We start from the raw sequence: 15,122 nt of genomic DNA, 5'->3' as shown, positions 1-15,122 counted from the left end.
TACATTTTTTTTAACATTTATTTATTTATTATGTGTGTGTGTGTGTGTGTGTGTGTGGCCAGCTCAGCCCACCAGGGGGCGAGGCTGGCTGGCATGTGGTGCTGGGGGATCGAACCGTGGTCCCTGTGCTTTGCCAAGCTTGTTCCAAGTAGGTGCTTTAGACCACTGAGCCATCTCGCCAGCCCTCAATTACATTTTAAAGAAGAAAAAAGTTAATATGCTTCAGTTTAAAGAATAAACTTAAATTCTAAAAAATTTACTGAAATGACAAAATCAATAACCAGAAAAGCTTAGATTCGTATTTTTGCTGAAAACTTTGTTCAACTGGCATAATTTGAAAATTAGAAAAAAAATTTCTTGTGGAATCTTTGTATATAAATTACTATGAGGAATGCTAATACTAAAAATGTAGTTTGTTTTAATATGAAGTTGTAAAATAATATGTATAATTTTAAAATGTGTTCAGTGAAAAAGGATGAGAAATAGTCTTAAAACTGTAATTGTTTTCATACATCATTTTCTTCATTCTTAATTGTGGCTGAATGTCAGGAATTTTTTTGTTTTTGTTGTTCAGGAAATTTTTTTTTTTTTTTGGCAGAACTGGGGATTGAACTCAGGCCCTTGCGCTTGCCAGGGAAGCACTTATTCTAATGAGCCATCTCCCTGGCCCCAATGCTCAGGAAATTTTTAATAGCAAGAATTCTTGAACTGATGTCACAAATTTTCTAGTCTTCTTTGTGGGGCAAACAGGCACATGATTTTAAGTACTGTTCTGTCTGAAAGTTAGAAAATTAGTGTGTAGTTGTGAAATCTACACATATTGACATGTATTTGCATTTTTTGTTGGTCTGAATTGGGAGTATTTTTGAGAACTTATAGAAAGGTGTGAGAATATTAAGCCATAACAAGACAGTTCAAATTAAAAATAGGGACAGAAAGCAAATGGGGGCATGGAAATTAAGGAAGAAATTGGAATTCTTATAAGGAACCTTTTTTTTTTGGAAGTAGCAGGGATTGAACTCAGGACCGTGTGCTTGCCAGGCAGATGCTTATTCTACTGAGCTATCTCTCTGGCCCAAAAGTGGAATTCTTATAAGTGAAACTGGAAACAATGTTAAAAAGCCCTTAATGAAGACCAATTGTGGACTTTCATGCTGGGGCAGTTTGGGTTTTTGGAGCAACTTGGCCTTAAACATTGACATTATTAGTATTGTTTTCTTTTCTTTCTTTCTTTTTTTTTTTTATTATTACTTCTATTGAGAAACAAATAACAACCAGACAGTTTCAAAATGGGTTAGTAGGACAGTTACAATAATTAATACATTGCTTATTGTCTTCATAGTAGCTATTCATAGTACAAGATGCAGACATGATATCCTTTTTTTTGGGGGGGGTTATACACATATTTTTTTCCATATATGTGTATGTATGTGTGTATAAAAGACAGGGAAGAAGTAATATAAAGTCAACAGAAAATGGAAATATACTTTTCAAAGTTTCTACTACTAGGAAAAGATATCATACAATGTCTTTTAAATAAATTGTAAGTCAAAGATATAGTATAAATCTTAGAACAAAAATTAAGATTAAGCAATATTCAGAAAATTAAATTCTAATTAATTAAAAATTAAATGTTTCAAAATGATTGAACTAAGAAAAAGTTTTCACGATAGCAAAGAAGTACTAAGAGTGAAACATAAGATAAATACTGGAATGGCAAGTAAATGACCGGCACTTCTAACAGTTTGAGGATAGGATATCAAAGTTCTAGTGTGTTGTGGACATGCATAATGACCGTGACAGTTACTGGTGGCTAGGCCAGACATGATATCCTGTCCAAACATTATTAGTACAAATCTTACTTTTAATTGAATTAAGAGAAGGTAGCTGTATGTCTATCCTAACTATTTTGTATATACAGATACAAAATGGTCCTTCATTTACATCCCCTATTAATGTTGTTTTCTAGGAACTGATATATTAAGATATATTTTAAGTAGTACAAGAAAGACACATATGTGAATGTATGTTTTCCACTTCCTTTATGTTGCTTTTTTTGTTTTGTTTTGTTTTTTTCTTGTTTGTGTTTCTGAACCCAGGGCCTTCACACTGAGCTACATCTCTAACCCTTTTTAAATTTTTATTTTGAGTCAGGGTCTAAGTAAGTCACTAAGTTGCCCAGACTGGATCTGAACTTGGACTCTTTCTGCCATAGCCTCTCAGAATGCTAGGATTATAGGCAACATTCCCTTCCTTTCTTAATTGAACAGAGTTTCAATTTTCCTCTTTCATTTTTATTCAGATATAGAAAAATTGCATTTAAAATATATTTACATGGGTGTTGTGGTGCATACCTGTACTCTGGGAAGGTGAGGCAGGAAAGATTGCAAGTTTGAGCCCAGCCTGACTTGGCAAGCCCGGTGAGTCAAAAACAGATTGTGCATAAAGCTCAGTGTAAAGGTTTTGTGTTTAATCCAGAGCATTTGTGCACACACGCATTGTATTAAGCAGTACAGTATATTGAAAATGTTTAAAAATCAATATAATATGAAACATAATTGTTTCATGAAGTATTATACTTCACTAGAGTATAATGATCTGAAAATTACTGCTGTCAATAATCTATATCAGGGCCGGAGAGATAGCTTAGAGGACCAAGTGCCTGCTTAGGCAAGCACAGGGACCAGGGTTCCATCCCCAGCATCACATGCCTTGCTGGCCTCACCTCTAGGTGTGCTGAATCGACCACAGAGACTGGGTGTGGTTGTGCACACCTGTAATAGCAGTGCTGGGGAGGCTGAAAATAGGATCACTATGAGTCCAAGCTGCATAGTGAGTCTCTGTACCAAATACATAAGAAAACAAAAACAAAAGCAAAAAAACCCTGTGTCTAATAAGTATGGGTAAGTACACTTCTTGTAATTAGACTTCAATTAAGAAATTATCACTTAGCTTGCTAATTTAATGTTAAAAGTGCTTGCTTATCTTCCCAAAAAAGTGAAAACTTCTAATATAAATATAAACATAAATATGAATACATAGTAAGGACAAAGAAGCTTTTCGGAACTGAGGGTGTGTTGGAGCTCAGATCATCTAAAAAGAGTCCTGTAGGCTTTGTTTTATGCTTATTTTCTTGATCTAACCTATGTATTCAGAAGTAATCTTCTGATTTTTATTTGCTTTTCCATGTGAGGGACCCTATGAGGTGTTTCTCACAAAGTACGTAAATTTAAAAATCTAGTTTCTAAACCTACTGTTGAAGTACCAATTTCACTTGGATAAGATAGCAGCACTTATAAGATCCTTCACTTTTTGAGGTGTCGTGTAAAGTGTTTTAAGCAGTAGAAAAATAGCATACATAATGGGCTTATTGGAACAGAACTTTTCATTGCAAGCATAATTGTGGCAAAGCTATAGTGGAAAATAACTTCAGTGCCTCATTTCTGCAGATGAGAGAGATGATGGTGTTGCCTATCTCACAGGGATGGGAGCAGATCAAATGAAAAAATAATTCTTGTGGAAATGCTTTGGGAATGCTAAATATTTATGTGGGTTTAAGATGATACTAATTGTTTTTGGCACAGGAAAAGAGTCAATCAGAATATTTGAAGATCACCCAAGAAAAAGAGCTGCAAGAATCTTTGGCCCTGGAGGAGTTAGAATTGCAGAAAAAAGCAATCCTCATAGAGAGTGAAAATAAACTTCAGGACCTTCAGCAAGAAGCAGAAACTTACAGAACTGTAAGTTAAACAATGTGTAGGCTCCAGAGCTAGGAAATTGATTTCTTATGGAGATTATCAGTAGCTCTGCATTAATTACAGTTTCAGAGAAGCTTTTTTTTAACTGGGTTAGGTTTATGTATATATATGACTTTCATTTTTTAGGTAGTGTGTACTGTTCACGAGCATGGGTTTGGTGCTCTGTTTGCTACATGGTGCTTCTAGTTTGAGCTAGCTATATTTTCATCAGCCACTCATTCTGCCCCTTTGTACTCAGACTGCTCAGCATCTCTGTTCCATTGTCTACTCAGCCTTGATCTCTAGGAAGTAGCCTCACTTTGTAGATAGTACTTCTCTTAGCATCTTCTTGCTTGTCAACCTTCATCTCACACCACGTCCTAAACATTATCTGTTTTGTGCTTATGTCAGAGTTTAGTTATAGCAACTCCCTACTTTCATATCCATATTGTGTGTATGTGTACACACACACACACACACACCCCTGAGTATACATATTTGTAAAACCCACTGGTCCTTTCTCTCAGCAGTATTTTGAATTGTGCTGTTTTGAAAACATAGTAATGCTATTTAGATGTTAGCCTTTTTGCTGTGATTTAGACAGTGAAACAGTTATACTCCTTACCTACACTTCTAAATTGTGCTTTATATTTTCCACCATTAACATTTATACCCTGGCGTGTGATGCCGGCCCCACCCCCGGGGTGTGCCCAGTTGAGACTGGGCATGATGGCGTGTGCCTGTAATCTCAGCTCTTGGGAGGCTGAACATAGGCAGATCACTATGAGTCTGATCTACATAGTGAGACCCTATAGACCCTGTACTAAAATACAAATAAAAAAACCAAAGCCAAACATTTATAAAAGGTGGCATAGTAGGATGAAATAAGCACTTAAGCAGCCTATGTCTTATACTTTGCTCGATTTGTAAATTAATTGTACCATAGTTTCCTTACTATTCATATGAAGAGGTTGGACTTTTTTTAGTTCCTTCTGACCTTCTATGGCTCTGCTTACTTTAGCTTTTCGTCAGAACCAAAACTGATATGTTTATGAGATAATAGTAATCTCTGGTAAAATTTGTATAAGTACCTCTTTCTGTCTGTCTTTCTATTTTTTTGCAATACTGGGGATTGAACTCAGGACCCTGCGCTTGCCAGGGAGGCGTTTATTCTACTGTGCTATCTCCCTGGTCCATAAGTACATTTTTAAAGAAAACCTTCTGAATAATAATTTGTGGCTAGGAAACTCAGATATAGTAAGGAAAATCACATATGTTATTTTTCTTCTAAAATTAAATCATTTAAGTAGTATACTATACCATAATCCTTAAAATAAATATTGAGGGGTAGAATCCAACTTGTGGTAACATATGTTACTATGATACATTGTGATTTATTTCTGTTTTGAATATCCAGTTAGAATATTCTTGAAAGAAATAGTAGTTGAAATAGTTAACCAAATAAGGAGAAATTCCAGAATTTTGAAGACTATTAAAAATATCTTTTCTCCTTGGTCTTAACCATCCAGCAGAAAAGTATGAAGACGAAATTATAAGAAATAAAGCCATGCTGTTAAGTTGAGCTGTGGGGGACTCAGGTCAATAATTTCTGACATTGCCGGTTAAACAGAAGACCCAATGCTATTATGGGCTACTGGACTCTTTTAGAATATTTTGCTGAGTTTACACACCTATAATATTCAATAACGGAACTTAGAAAAAATGGGGTATACAGATGAATGTCCATTTTGTATCTGTGTATTCAAAGTGGTTGGGATAGATATATAGTTACATTCTGTTAATGAATAGAATGATTTGTTCTAATGGTGTTTGTAAATAGGATCACAAGTCCGCATCTTGTACAGCAATTAACCACTAAGAATATATGCAGTGTATTATTTGTTGAAAAATAAAAAAAAATAAAAAATAAAAAAAAATATCTTTTCTCTATTATATGATTCCTTTAGTAATTCGGGGTAAACATATTGCTTGTCATTTAGTTGTTTGGTATGATATATAGTTATCTAAATTAACTTTTAAGTGGGTACTGGACATATCTGTATATTATTGCTAAAAATAAATCCGTTTTCTTTAACAGAGAATTCTTGAATTAGAAAGTTCTTTGGCAAAAAGCTTGCAAGAAAACAAAAATCAATCAGAAGATTTAGCTGTTTATTTGGAAGCTGAAAAAAATAAACACAATGAAGAACTTAAAATCATGGCTGAAAAACAGAAGGCAGAATTGGAGAGCCTGCAGCATCAGCAGGATAAGCTTTGGACTGAAAAACTCGAAATCTTAAAACAACAGCATCAGACGGAGATGAAAAAATGTAGGGAGACATGGGAAAAAGAAAAAGAAACCTTACTGAAAGAGAAAGAGAGTCTTTTCCAGGCTCACATAGAAGAGATGAATGAAAAGACTTTAGAAAAGCTTGATGTGAAGCAAACAGAACTGGAATCGTTATCTTCTGAGCTGTCAGAAGTATTAAAAGCTCGCAGTAAGCTAGAAGAGGAACTTTCTGTTTTAACAAATCAATCAGATAAAATGAAGCAGGAATTAGAGGCCAGGCTGGATGAACAGAAAAATCAGCATCAGCAGCAAGTTGATAGAATAATTAAAGAACAAGAAATATCTATCCAAAGAACTGAAAATGCATTAGAAGAGCAAATTAATGAATTGAGGCTTCTATTGAAGGAAAAGAACAAGAATTTGGAAGAACAGCAGGCTCATGTAGAACATTTAGAGGCAGAAATTAAAAAATCCAAAGAAGAACTCCAGCAGGCATCTGTTAAGCTGGATCTTACTCAGTCATACCAGAGCACCACACATGAACAGGCAAAAGCATATGAGGAGCAGGTCGCTCAATTGCAGCAGAAGTTACTAAACTTGGAAAGAGAAAAAATTATTCTTATCGATCAGGTAGCTGAAATTGAAACACAGAAGAAAAATGTTTGTACTGAGTTAGATATGCATAAAATGCAGGTGCAGGACACGATGCAACAACTTGAAAAACAGAACAGTGAAATGGAGCAGAAAATACAATCTTTAACACAATTATATGAGTCCCAACTTAAAGATAGTAACATTGAACAAGAGCAGACAAAACAAATGTTGTTGGAAAAAGAAAATACAATTTTACAAATAAGAGACGGACAATGTAAAGAAATTGAGATACTCAAAAAGAAATTGTCAGCCAAGGAGGATAGTGTTAGTACATTGCAGGAGGAGTATGAAACTAAATTTAAAAATCAAGAAAAGAAGATGGAAAAAATTAAACAGAAAGCAAAGGAGACACAAGAAACATTAAAGAAGAAACTGGTGGATCAGGAAGCCAAACTTAGAAAAGAGCTTGAAAATACTGTCCTAGAGCTTGATCAGAAAGAAAAGCAGTTCAATGCCAAAATGTTGGAAATGTCACAGGCTAACTTAGCTGGAATCAGTGATGCAGTGTCAAAACTTGAAACAAACCAGAAGGAGCAAATAGAAAGTCTCACAGAGGTGCACCAGCAAGAACTCAACAATGTTGTCTCAAGCTGGGAAAAAAAACTTAAGGAGCAAGCTGAAGAACTTCATGAAAAATATGAAATCCAATTACAGAAGAAAGAGCAAGAGATAGATGAACTCAAGCAAAAGATCCATATATGTGGGTGTGAAAAGGAAGAGATGAATAAGGAAATAATATGGCTGAAGGAAGAAGGTGTTAAACAGGATGGAGCATTAAATGAATTGCAGGAGCAGCTAAAGCAGAAGTGTGTTCATATGACTACTCTTTCACAGAATGAAACTATACTCAGAGCACAACTTGAAAAGCTAGAGGTTGACTTGAACCAGTCTTTGAAAGAAAATACTTCTCTTCAGGAGCAACTAGTTGAACTGAAAGTGCTGGCAGAAAAAGATATGTTTAAGGTTTCTGAATTGACTGATAAATTGAAAACCAAGGATGAGGAATTCCAGAGCTTAAAGTCTTTACATGAAACAAGTAATAAAAGCCTAGAGGACAAAAGCTTAGCATTCAAGACACTGTCTGAGGAACTAGCATTTCAGATAGATAGTTACTACAAGAAAACTGAAGCTTTATTAGAAGCTAAAACAAATGAGCTAATAGACATTTGTGGTAGTAAAACTAATGCCATTGTTGCGAAGATCTCTCATTGTCAGCACCACACAACTAAAGTTAAGGAGGCATTGATGATAAAAATTTGCAAAGTTTCTGAATTAGAAGCACAACTTAGACAACTAGCAGAAGAGCAAAATACACTAAGTACTTCTTTCCAACAGGCCACCCACCAGTTAGAAGAAAAGGAAAATCAAATTAAGAGCATGAAAGCTGAAATCGAAGGTCTTATAACAGAAAAAGAAGCCCTACAGAAGGAAGGAGGTAATCAGCAACAGGTTGCTTCAGAAAAAGAGTCTTGTATCACACAGTTAAAGAAAGAATTATCTGAAAACATCAATGCTGTCACACTGATGAAAGAAGAGCTTACAGAAAAAAAATCTGAGATGGTCATTCTTAAAAAACAACTAACTGATTTGAATGCTCAGCTTCAAAATAGTATCAGCCTAACTGAAAAAGAAGCAGCCATTTCCTCACTAAGTAAGCAGTATGATAAACAACAACATGAATTACAGGATCAGGTGCAAGATTTATCTTTGAGAGTCGATACTCTGAATAAAGAGAAAATTTCTGCTCTTGAGCAGGTGGATCACTGGTCTAACAAATTCTCAGAATGGAAGAAAAAAGCACAATCAAAGTTTGTACAATATCAAAACACTATTAAAGAATCTCAGATGCAGCTTGAGTTAAAAACAAAGGAAGCTAGTGAAAAAGATGAGCATATATATTTATTGAAGGAAAACCTTGATCAGCAAAAGAAACAGTTTGAACATCTGAAGTGTGAAATGGAAGATAACAAAAACAAGATGGAGAAAAAGGAGAGTAATTTAGAGACTGAGTTAAAGACTCAAACAGCAAGGATTAAGGAATTAGAGGATCATGTTACTCAGAAAACAACTGAAATTGAGTCCTTAAATGAAATTTTAAAAAATTACAATCAAGAAAAAGATAATGAGCAGAAAGAATTGGTTCATAAACTTAAACACTTTCAAGACTTAGGAGAAGAAAAGGATAACAGGGCTAAGGAAGCTGAGGAAAAAGTCTTAAAGCTTGAAAAGCAAGTGTCTTTCATGGAAGCTGAACTTGAAATTAAGAGTAAAGAATTAGAATCTTTGAATTCAAGTATGAAAATCAAGGAAGAGGAGTTTAAATCATTGGAAGAGAAATTTGAATTGGAAAGTGCAACAAAATTAGCAGAATTAAAGAAAAAAGCTGAACAAAAAATTGCTGCTATCAAGAAACAGCTATTGTCTCAAGTGGAGGAGAAAGAACAGCAACATAAAAAAGGTGTAGAAAGCCATTTGAATGAGCTAAATAAAAAATTGCAAGAAAGAGAGAAGGAAATTCACATCTTAGAAGAAAAACTTAAGTTAGTAGAAAGTTTTCCACAATCAGAAATAGCAAAAAATATGGCAGTGTATACTGAACAAAAAGAAGCAGATTCCCAAAGCTCTGTGCAAAAGGCATATGAAGAAAAAGTTAGTGCTTTACAAAGAAGTTTAACTGAAAAAAATAAGCTAGAACAGGAAAAAGAGACAATTACATTATCACCTGAAGTGCAGTACAAGAACCAGGAGGTCTTCATGCAGTTAGAATGTGCTGAAGCAAAAGAAGATGAGGGTCAGGTTCTTCAAGAAGACCTTGAAGAGAAAAAGAAATATTCTTTGATAGCATCTCAGCCTGTGGAAGAAGAGGGAGGTCAAGATAATAAAGGGGCAAAGCAGAACTTGGAAAATGTAGTTTACAATATCCAGAAAACCCTCCAGGAGAAGGAACTAACTTGTCAGGCATTGGAGCAAAAGATAAAAGAACTGGACTCTTGCTTAGTAAGAGAAAAGGAGGGACATAGACTCGAAATGGAAGAGTTGATTTCAAAATATAAGAAATTACAGGCTGTACAGCAACATATCGATGAAAAAAAACTCACTGAAGTTTTGGGAGACAGTACCAAAGAAAATTCTCAATCGCATGTAATCCAACCCAAATTGGTTGGTAACTTGGAAGCCCAGCACAATGACCTGGAATTTAAGTTAGCAGAGGCAGAGAGAGAAAAGCAAAAACTGAGCAAGGAGATTGTTAGATTGCAGAAAGACCTTCGAACATTAAGGAAGGAGCATCAGCAAGAATTAAATCTACTAAAGAAAGAATGTGAGCAAGAAATGCAGGAGAAAATCAAGTAAGTTTTATTTTAGCACTCCTCTATTCTTTTTGTGCATGTGCTAATACAGTTATTTTAAGTTATCTGGATGCTCCACATACACAGAATGTTAAATGTAAGGCCAAGTTACTCAGGAGGCTGAGGTGTGAGGCTGTCAACTTTGAGGGCAGTCTGAACAACTTTGCAAATTCTTGTCTCAAAATTTTAAAAAATAACAACAACAACAAAAAAAACCAGAGCTGGGGAAATAGTTCAGTGAAATAAGTGCTTGCCTGGCAAGTACAAGGTCCTGAGTTCTATCCCTGGTACCACCAAAAAAAAAAAAAAAAAAAAAAAAAAAAGATAATAATAATTTCTTTAAGACAACAATATGCAATGTATTAATTATTGTAACTGTCCCTACTAACCTGTTTTGAAACTGTCTCATTGCTATTTCTTTCTCATTAAAATTAATAAATAAAAAATTTTTTAAAATAACAAAAGGGTTGAGGATATAGCTCAGTGATAGAGCTTTGCTCCTCAAGTACTGAAGAAAGCAGTATTGAACATAAATTCAGTAAGTTAAAATATTGAAGAGAAATTAAAAAACAGGTTAAGAGAGCAGGCAGTGGTATCCATGTCCATTTAAGGAGAAAAACTAGAAACACTTTGTAAGATGGTAATTACTAGCTATTTATCCAAGTAACTTTTCTTTTTGGTTTTATTATATTTAGTAGTAGCATAATTATTATTATTATTAGATAGCACAGGTGTCTACAGTGGAAATTTAAAGTGGGAAAAGTTACTCTTCAGGTTTGAGAGCACTCCCTAGGGTTCATGGTTTATATTTTTCCTGAAACTTTCTGTACTTGAAACACACACACCCCTTTAAAATTATTTTACTAGTGAGAGTGTACTGTCTTGAAATCCAAGTAACTCTTTTGCAATTAGTTTTTTGTGTGGCAGCAGTTAACTCTACATTTTTGTTGTTCAGACAGGAGCAGGAAGATCTTGAGTTGAAGCACAATTCCACATTAAAACAGCTGATGAGGGAGTTTAATACCCAGCTGGCACAAAAAGAACAAGAACTAGAAATGACCATAAAAGAAACTATCAGTAAGTACAGCTTTAAATTCAGAAAGGATTAAATCACAATCACAGATGCTATAGTTTAAGCTTTTCCTTTTTTCAGTTGGATAAATACTGTATATCATTAAGTTGGAGGAAAAATTACTCTTGTTCAACAAAGGTCTCCAGTAGGTTCCCTAGAAGTTCTCTGCTCTGCATTATCTGGCAGTGACTCAAGGACAGAAGAAGCTCCTGAAAGAACCTGAAAGCATTAGTTAGTAATTACCTTATAAAGATACTTAGGCTCCCTGAGAGGGTTCTTTTGATCATTTGATCACTCTTTGGCTGAGTGTATCACTAAACAACTTGTAATTCTTACTGAATTTTTCTTAATTTGTAATGCAGGCTTTTAGTAAAAATTGAGATTATATGTGTTCACTATTGACTAATGTGTCGTCTTGTGTGTGTCCATTTTTACTAGGTAAGGCCCAGGAGGTGGAAACTGAACTTTTAGAAAGCCATCAAGAAGAGACAAATCAGTTACATAAAAAAATTGCAGAGAAGGATGATGATCTACAAAGAACAGCCAAAAGATATGAAGAAATCCTTGATGTAACTTACTTTTTCTCTTTTGAAATTTAGCTGTAATAGATTGTATAGTACTGTTGAATTGGATCTCTTGTTTTCTCTTTATGTAGAAGTGTATTTTATCTTGTTTTTGTGCACTATTCCCTAAGTTAGTACTTCGGTAGTACATGTAGATTTGTGAGTAATTGATTTTTGACTGGATTGTACTTTTATAATATTCAGATAGCATAGTCTACTTGCTGATATTGAACCAACAGTTAAGTTACTGAGGGGAAGAGACTTTCTTTTCCTTCTTCCTCATAGATTCAGATTAATCTGTGAGAAGCAGACTAAGAATTGAGAACTTGTGTTTGGATTAAGTCTAAATAATGGGATGTTTAATTTAGTGTGTATATTTGAGTGTGACTGCTTAACTAGGGATTTTTTTTTTTAAGGAAATCCAGTTAACTACTCCATCTCTATTAAATTTGCAGTTTTTATTCTGGATGGTTTGGCAGGGCAAATTGAAGAAAAAAATAATGAAATGCATCAGTCAAATGTTACCTGTTTAATGCTAGGATAGTTTAGTGTTAGTTCTGTCACCACTAATAGAATAAAATGAGCCATGAAGGTAAAAAAGACATGCATGCTAGTGAGTACTTTGGACCCCAAGAATATTTGCAAATACAACAAAGTAAAATATTCTCAGGTCATGTATTCTTTTGTTATTTCATTACCCCCAGCCTTATTTTCTTATATGTGAAGAAGCACTTGGTGTTTAAGAATTCCGTAGTGGAGAGTTGTGCCTCAACTGTTGTGGTATGCAGCAATAGACATCTAAGCTGGGAATAGATACTAATTATTATTTTTTTATGTAATTAGTAGAGTGTCTACAGGGTCTCACTACACTGTTCAGACTTGTGGTGATCTTCCTGTTTTCAGCCTCGCAAGCTCTGGGATTACAGCACATGTCACCACACCCAGTCTCAATCGCGTCCTGGGGGGAGGGCTGGGCCTGGTACTGGCACAGCATGTGATGCCAGGGATTGAAAGCCAGTCTGTGCGCCTGCCTAAGCAGGCACTCTGGTTAACTGAGCTATCTGGCTGGCCCTTGTTAGTTTTTAAATGCAGTTGAAATTTCAGGATATGACATGTGCCTATACTGTACATGCCACCTTTGTATGGATTTTGAACATTAAATCTCATTATGAAAAGATTCAAATAATTTCACTTTTTAAAAATACTTGGAGTATATATTTGCTAAGTTTAAGAAAATATTATTAGTTCTAGACTGTTTAGCAAATGTTGGAATTAGAAGATATATTATAGCTAGTTTATTTCTGTCTTTCATTTTTTGGCAGAAGGAAAAGCAAGTTAAACATAGTTATTTTGCTTAAATATACATAGTGGTAGAACAGAGATTCTTAATTAATTTCACATATTTCATAAGTAAAGACTCTTCCCCCCCCCAAAAAAAAAAAAGAACTTTAAGAAGGCAATGGTTATTTATCACAAATAATTAAGTTGGGAAGCTATATTTGCAGGGGTAAAATCTTCTACAGTGCTAGAATTCCCTTTAGAAGCCACTTCTCTGTCTCTTGTGTGGAGTAGCACCTGGTAGACTATCAAAGGATAATGACAAACCCGTGTGGTTATGTAGGTAAGGGATAAGAGAGGCTCTCTTGCATAAACTTCCTTCCTCCTTGAAGACTAGCTGTATATTAGGGACATAGATGAAATAGTCCTCTGTGCTTCCGGTTTAAAATAGTAGAGAAAGTGGGTAGGTAGTGGAAGGTGGATAAGGGAATGGGTGAAATCTTTCCCAAGCTTTTTTTTTTTTTTTTCCCCAAGCTTGCCTAACACCAGCACTATCCATTAAAATGTAATGTCAGCCATTTTTTATAGTTTTCTACCACAGTAGTTACATTAAAAGGAAACAAGATGAACTTTATTTTAATAATACATTAACTCACTAAAACCCAAATAGTATTATTTCAGAATGTAGTCCATATAAAATTTACATACAGATGGTCCTTCTGATGTACTGCTCTTTTATCTTGATTCAACCGGCTACTGATTCGAAATCTTTCTTTCTTTTTTTTTTTTTTTTTTTGGTGGAACCAGGGATTGAACTCAGGCCCTTGTGTTTGCCAGGCAAGTGCTTATTCCACTGAGCCATCTCTCCGGCCCCCCTGATTCGAAATCTTTAGAAAAAATTATGCATGAATTGAAGCTATAAGGACTATTTTTCTTATCACTAGTTCCTAAACAATAGTATATAGCAGTTATTTACATAACAATAAGCTTATGTCATCTCAGTGACAATATACATAAGGATGTACATAAGTTATGTGCTTATACAGCATTTTTTTAATAAGAAACTTGAATGTCTGGAATTTGATATGGCGTAAGGTAGTCTTGAACCTAATCGCCACAGATACCAAGGTGTGACTATATGTATATGTGCACACATGCATACACATGCTATATATAGATATAGTAGATAAGTGTAATTTATAAATTTTAATATAATAGATAAATGCATATATATAGAAAATATATGTAAATATAAAGTTTTGTGTTTATATACTTATATACATATGTATAAATTCAAATTCATTCTGCTTTGGGGGCTTGTGGGATAGGTCAGTTGTTTAAGCTCTAGCCAACCCAGTCAGGCCCAGGGGACTGTGGTTTGATCCCCAGACCCACCCTTAAGGCAGCCTGAGACAGCCCCCCCCCAAAAAAATCCTACAAATTTGTTCTGCTTTTATGTTTCACCTCAATTCAGGCTAGGCACAGTTCAGGTGCTGCAATTCTAGAATTTCTAGTGGCTATTATAGGATGGTGGTGGGTGTGGAAGAACTACCTGAACATTGTTGACAGCAGCATAAAGGCAGAACAAGGGCCGGGGGGATAACTCGGTAGAATAAGCGCTTGCCTGGCGTCCTGAGTTCAATCCCTGGTACTACAAGAAAGAAAGAAAGAAAGAAAGAAAGAGAGAAAGAGAGAAAAAGGACAGGACGACAGGACAGGACAGGACAGGACAGGACAACAGAAAAGAAAAGAAAAGCAAGCAAGCAAGCAAGCAGAACAGGAGCAGCTGCCGAAATGCTGCTAGGCATGCTGTTTGGAGAAGCTGTTGGAGCTGTTGGAAGCTGCTAGTTCTCTCAGGCTGTTCTGCTGGAAGACCTTGTCATGCTGGCTGTCCCAATAAACTTTGGAGAAGGTTGAGTCCTCATCTTGAGCATTGCTTCCTGGCTCCAGAGGGGAAGATGGTGTGCTGCTCAGCCTCATGAAGCTTGTCGCATTGGCTTTCCTGATGAGAACTCTGCTTTTCTCCTTGCTAAAGGAGCTCAGGACATCACTGTTGCTGAGGATGGCTGTGGATCTTTTGGGGGAGCTCTGTTAACTTGCGTATTGCTTCCTGGCTCCAGTTCAGATCCCTCAGCCTGCTAGCACAGATCCTTCATCACACTGGCATAGACTTTCTAGCTT

At 35.4% G+C, this 15,122-nt stretch overlaps 1 protein-coding gene across 4 annotated transcripts in view; it reads left to right on the top strand.

The window, feature by feature from the left end:
• Golga4 (golgin A4) overlaps positions 1-15,122 on the top strand; it is a 144,668-nt gene that overhangs the window by 101,939 nt on the left and 27,607 nt on the right. For all 4 annotated transcript variants that reach the window (XM_023719777.1, XM_023719775.1, XM_023719774.1 and 1 more), the window contains 4 exons: positions 3,585-3,740; positions 5,836-10,028; positions 10,984-11,105; positions 11,539-11,669. In XM_023719777.1, the coding sequence (XP_023575545.1) occupies positions 3,585-3,740; positions 5,836-10,028; positions 10,984-11,105; positions 11,539-11,669 (4,602 nt within the window). The remainder of the gene's footprint in view (positions 1-3,584; positions 3,741-5,835; positions 10,029-10,983; positions 11,106-11,538; positions 11,670-15,122) is intronic.

The sequence above is a fragment of the Octodon degus genome, unplaced genomic scaffold (genome assembly GCF_000260255.1).
Source record: "Octodon degus isolate 3935 unplaced genomic scaffold, OctDeg1.0 scaffold00071, whole genome shotgun sequence".
Taxonomy (NCBI): domain Eukaryota; kingdom Metazoa; phylum Chordata; class Mammalia; order Rodentia; family Octodontidae; genus Octodon; species Octodon degus.
The sequence above is the reverse complement of the archived record's forward strand: the minus strand, read 5'-3'. Positions and strand labels throughout refer to the sequence as shown.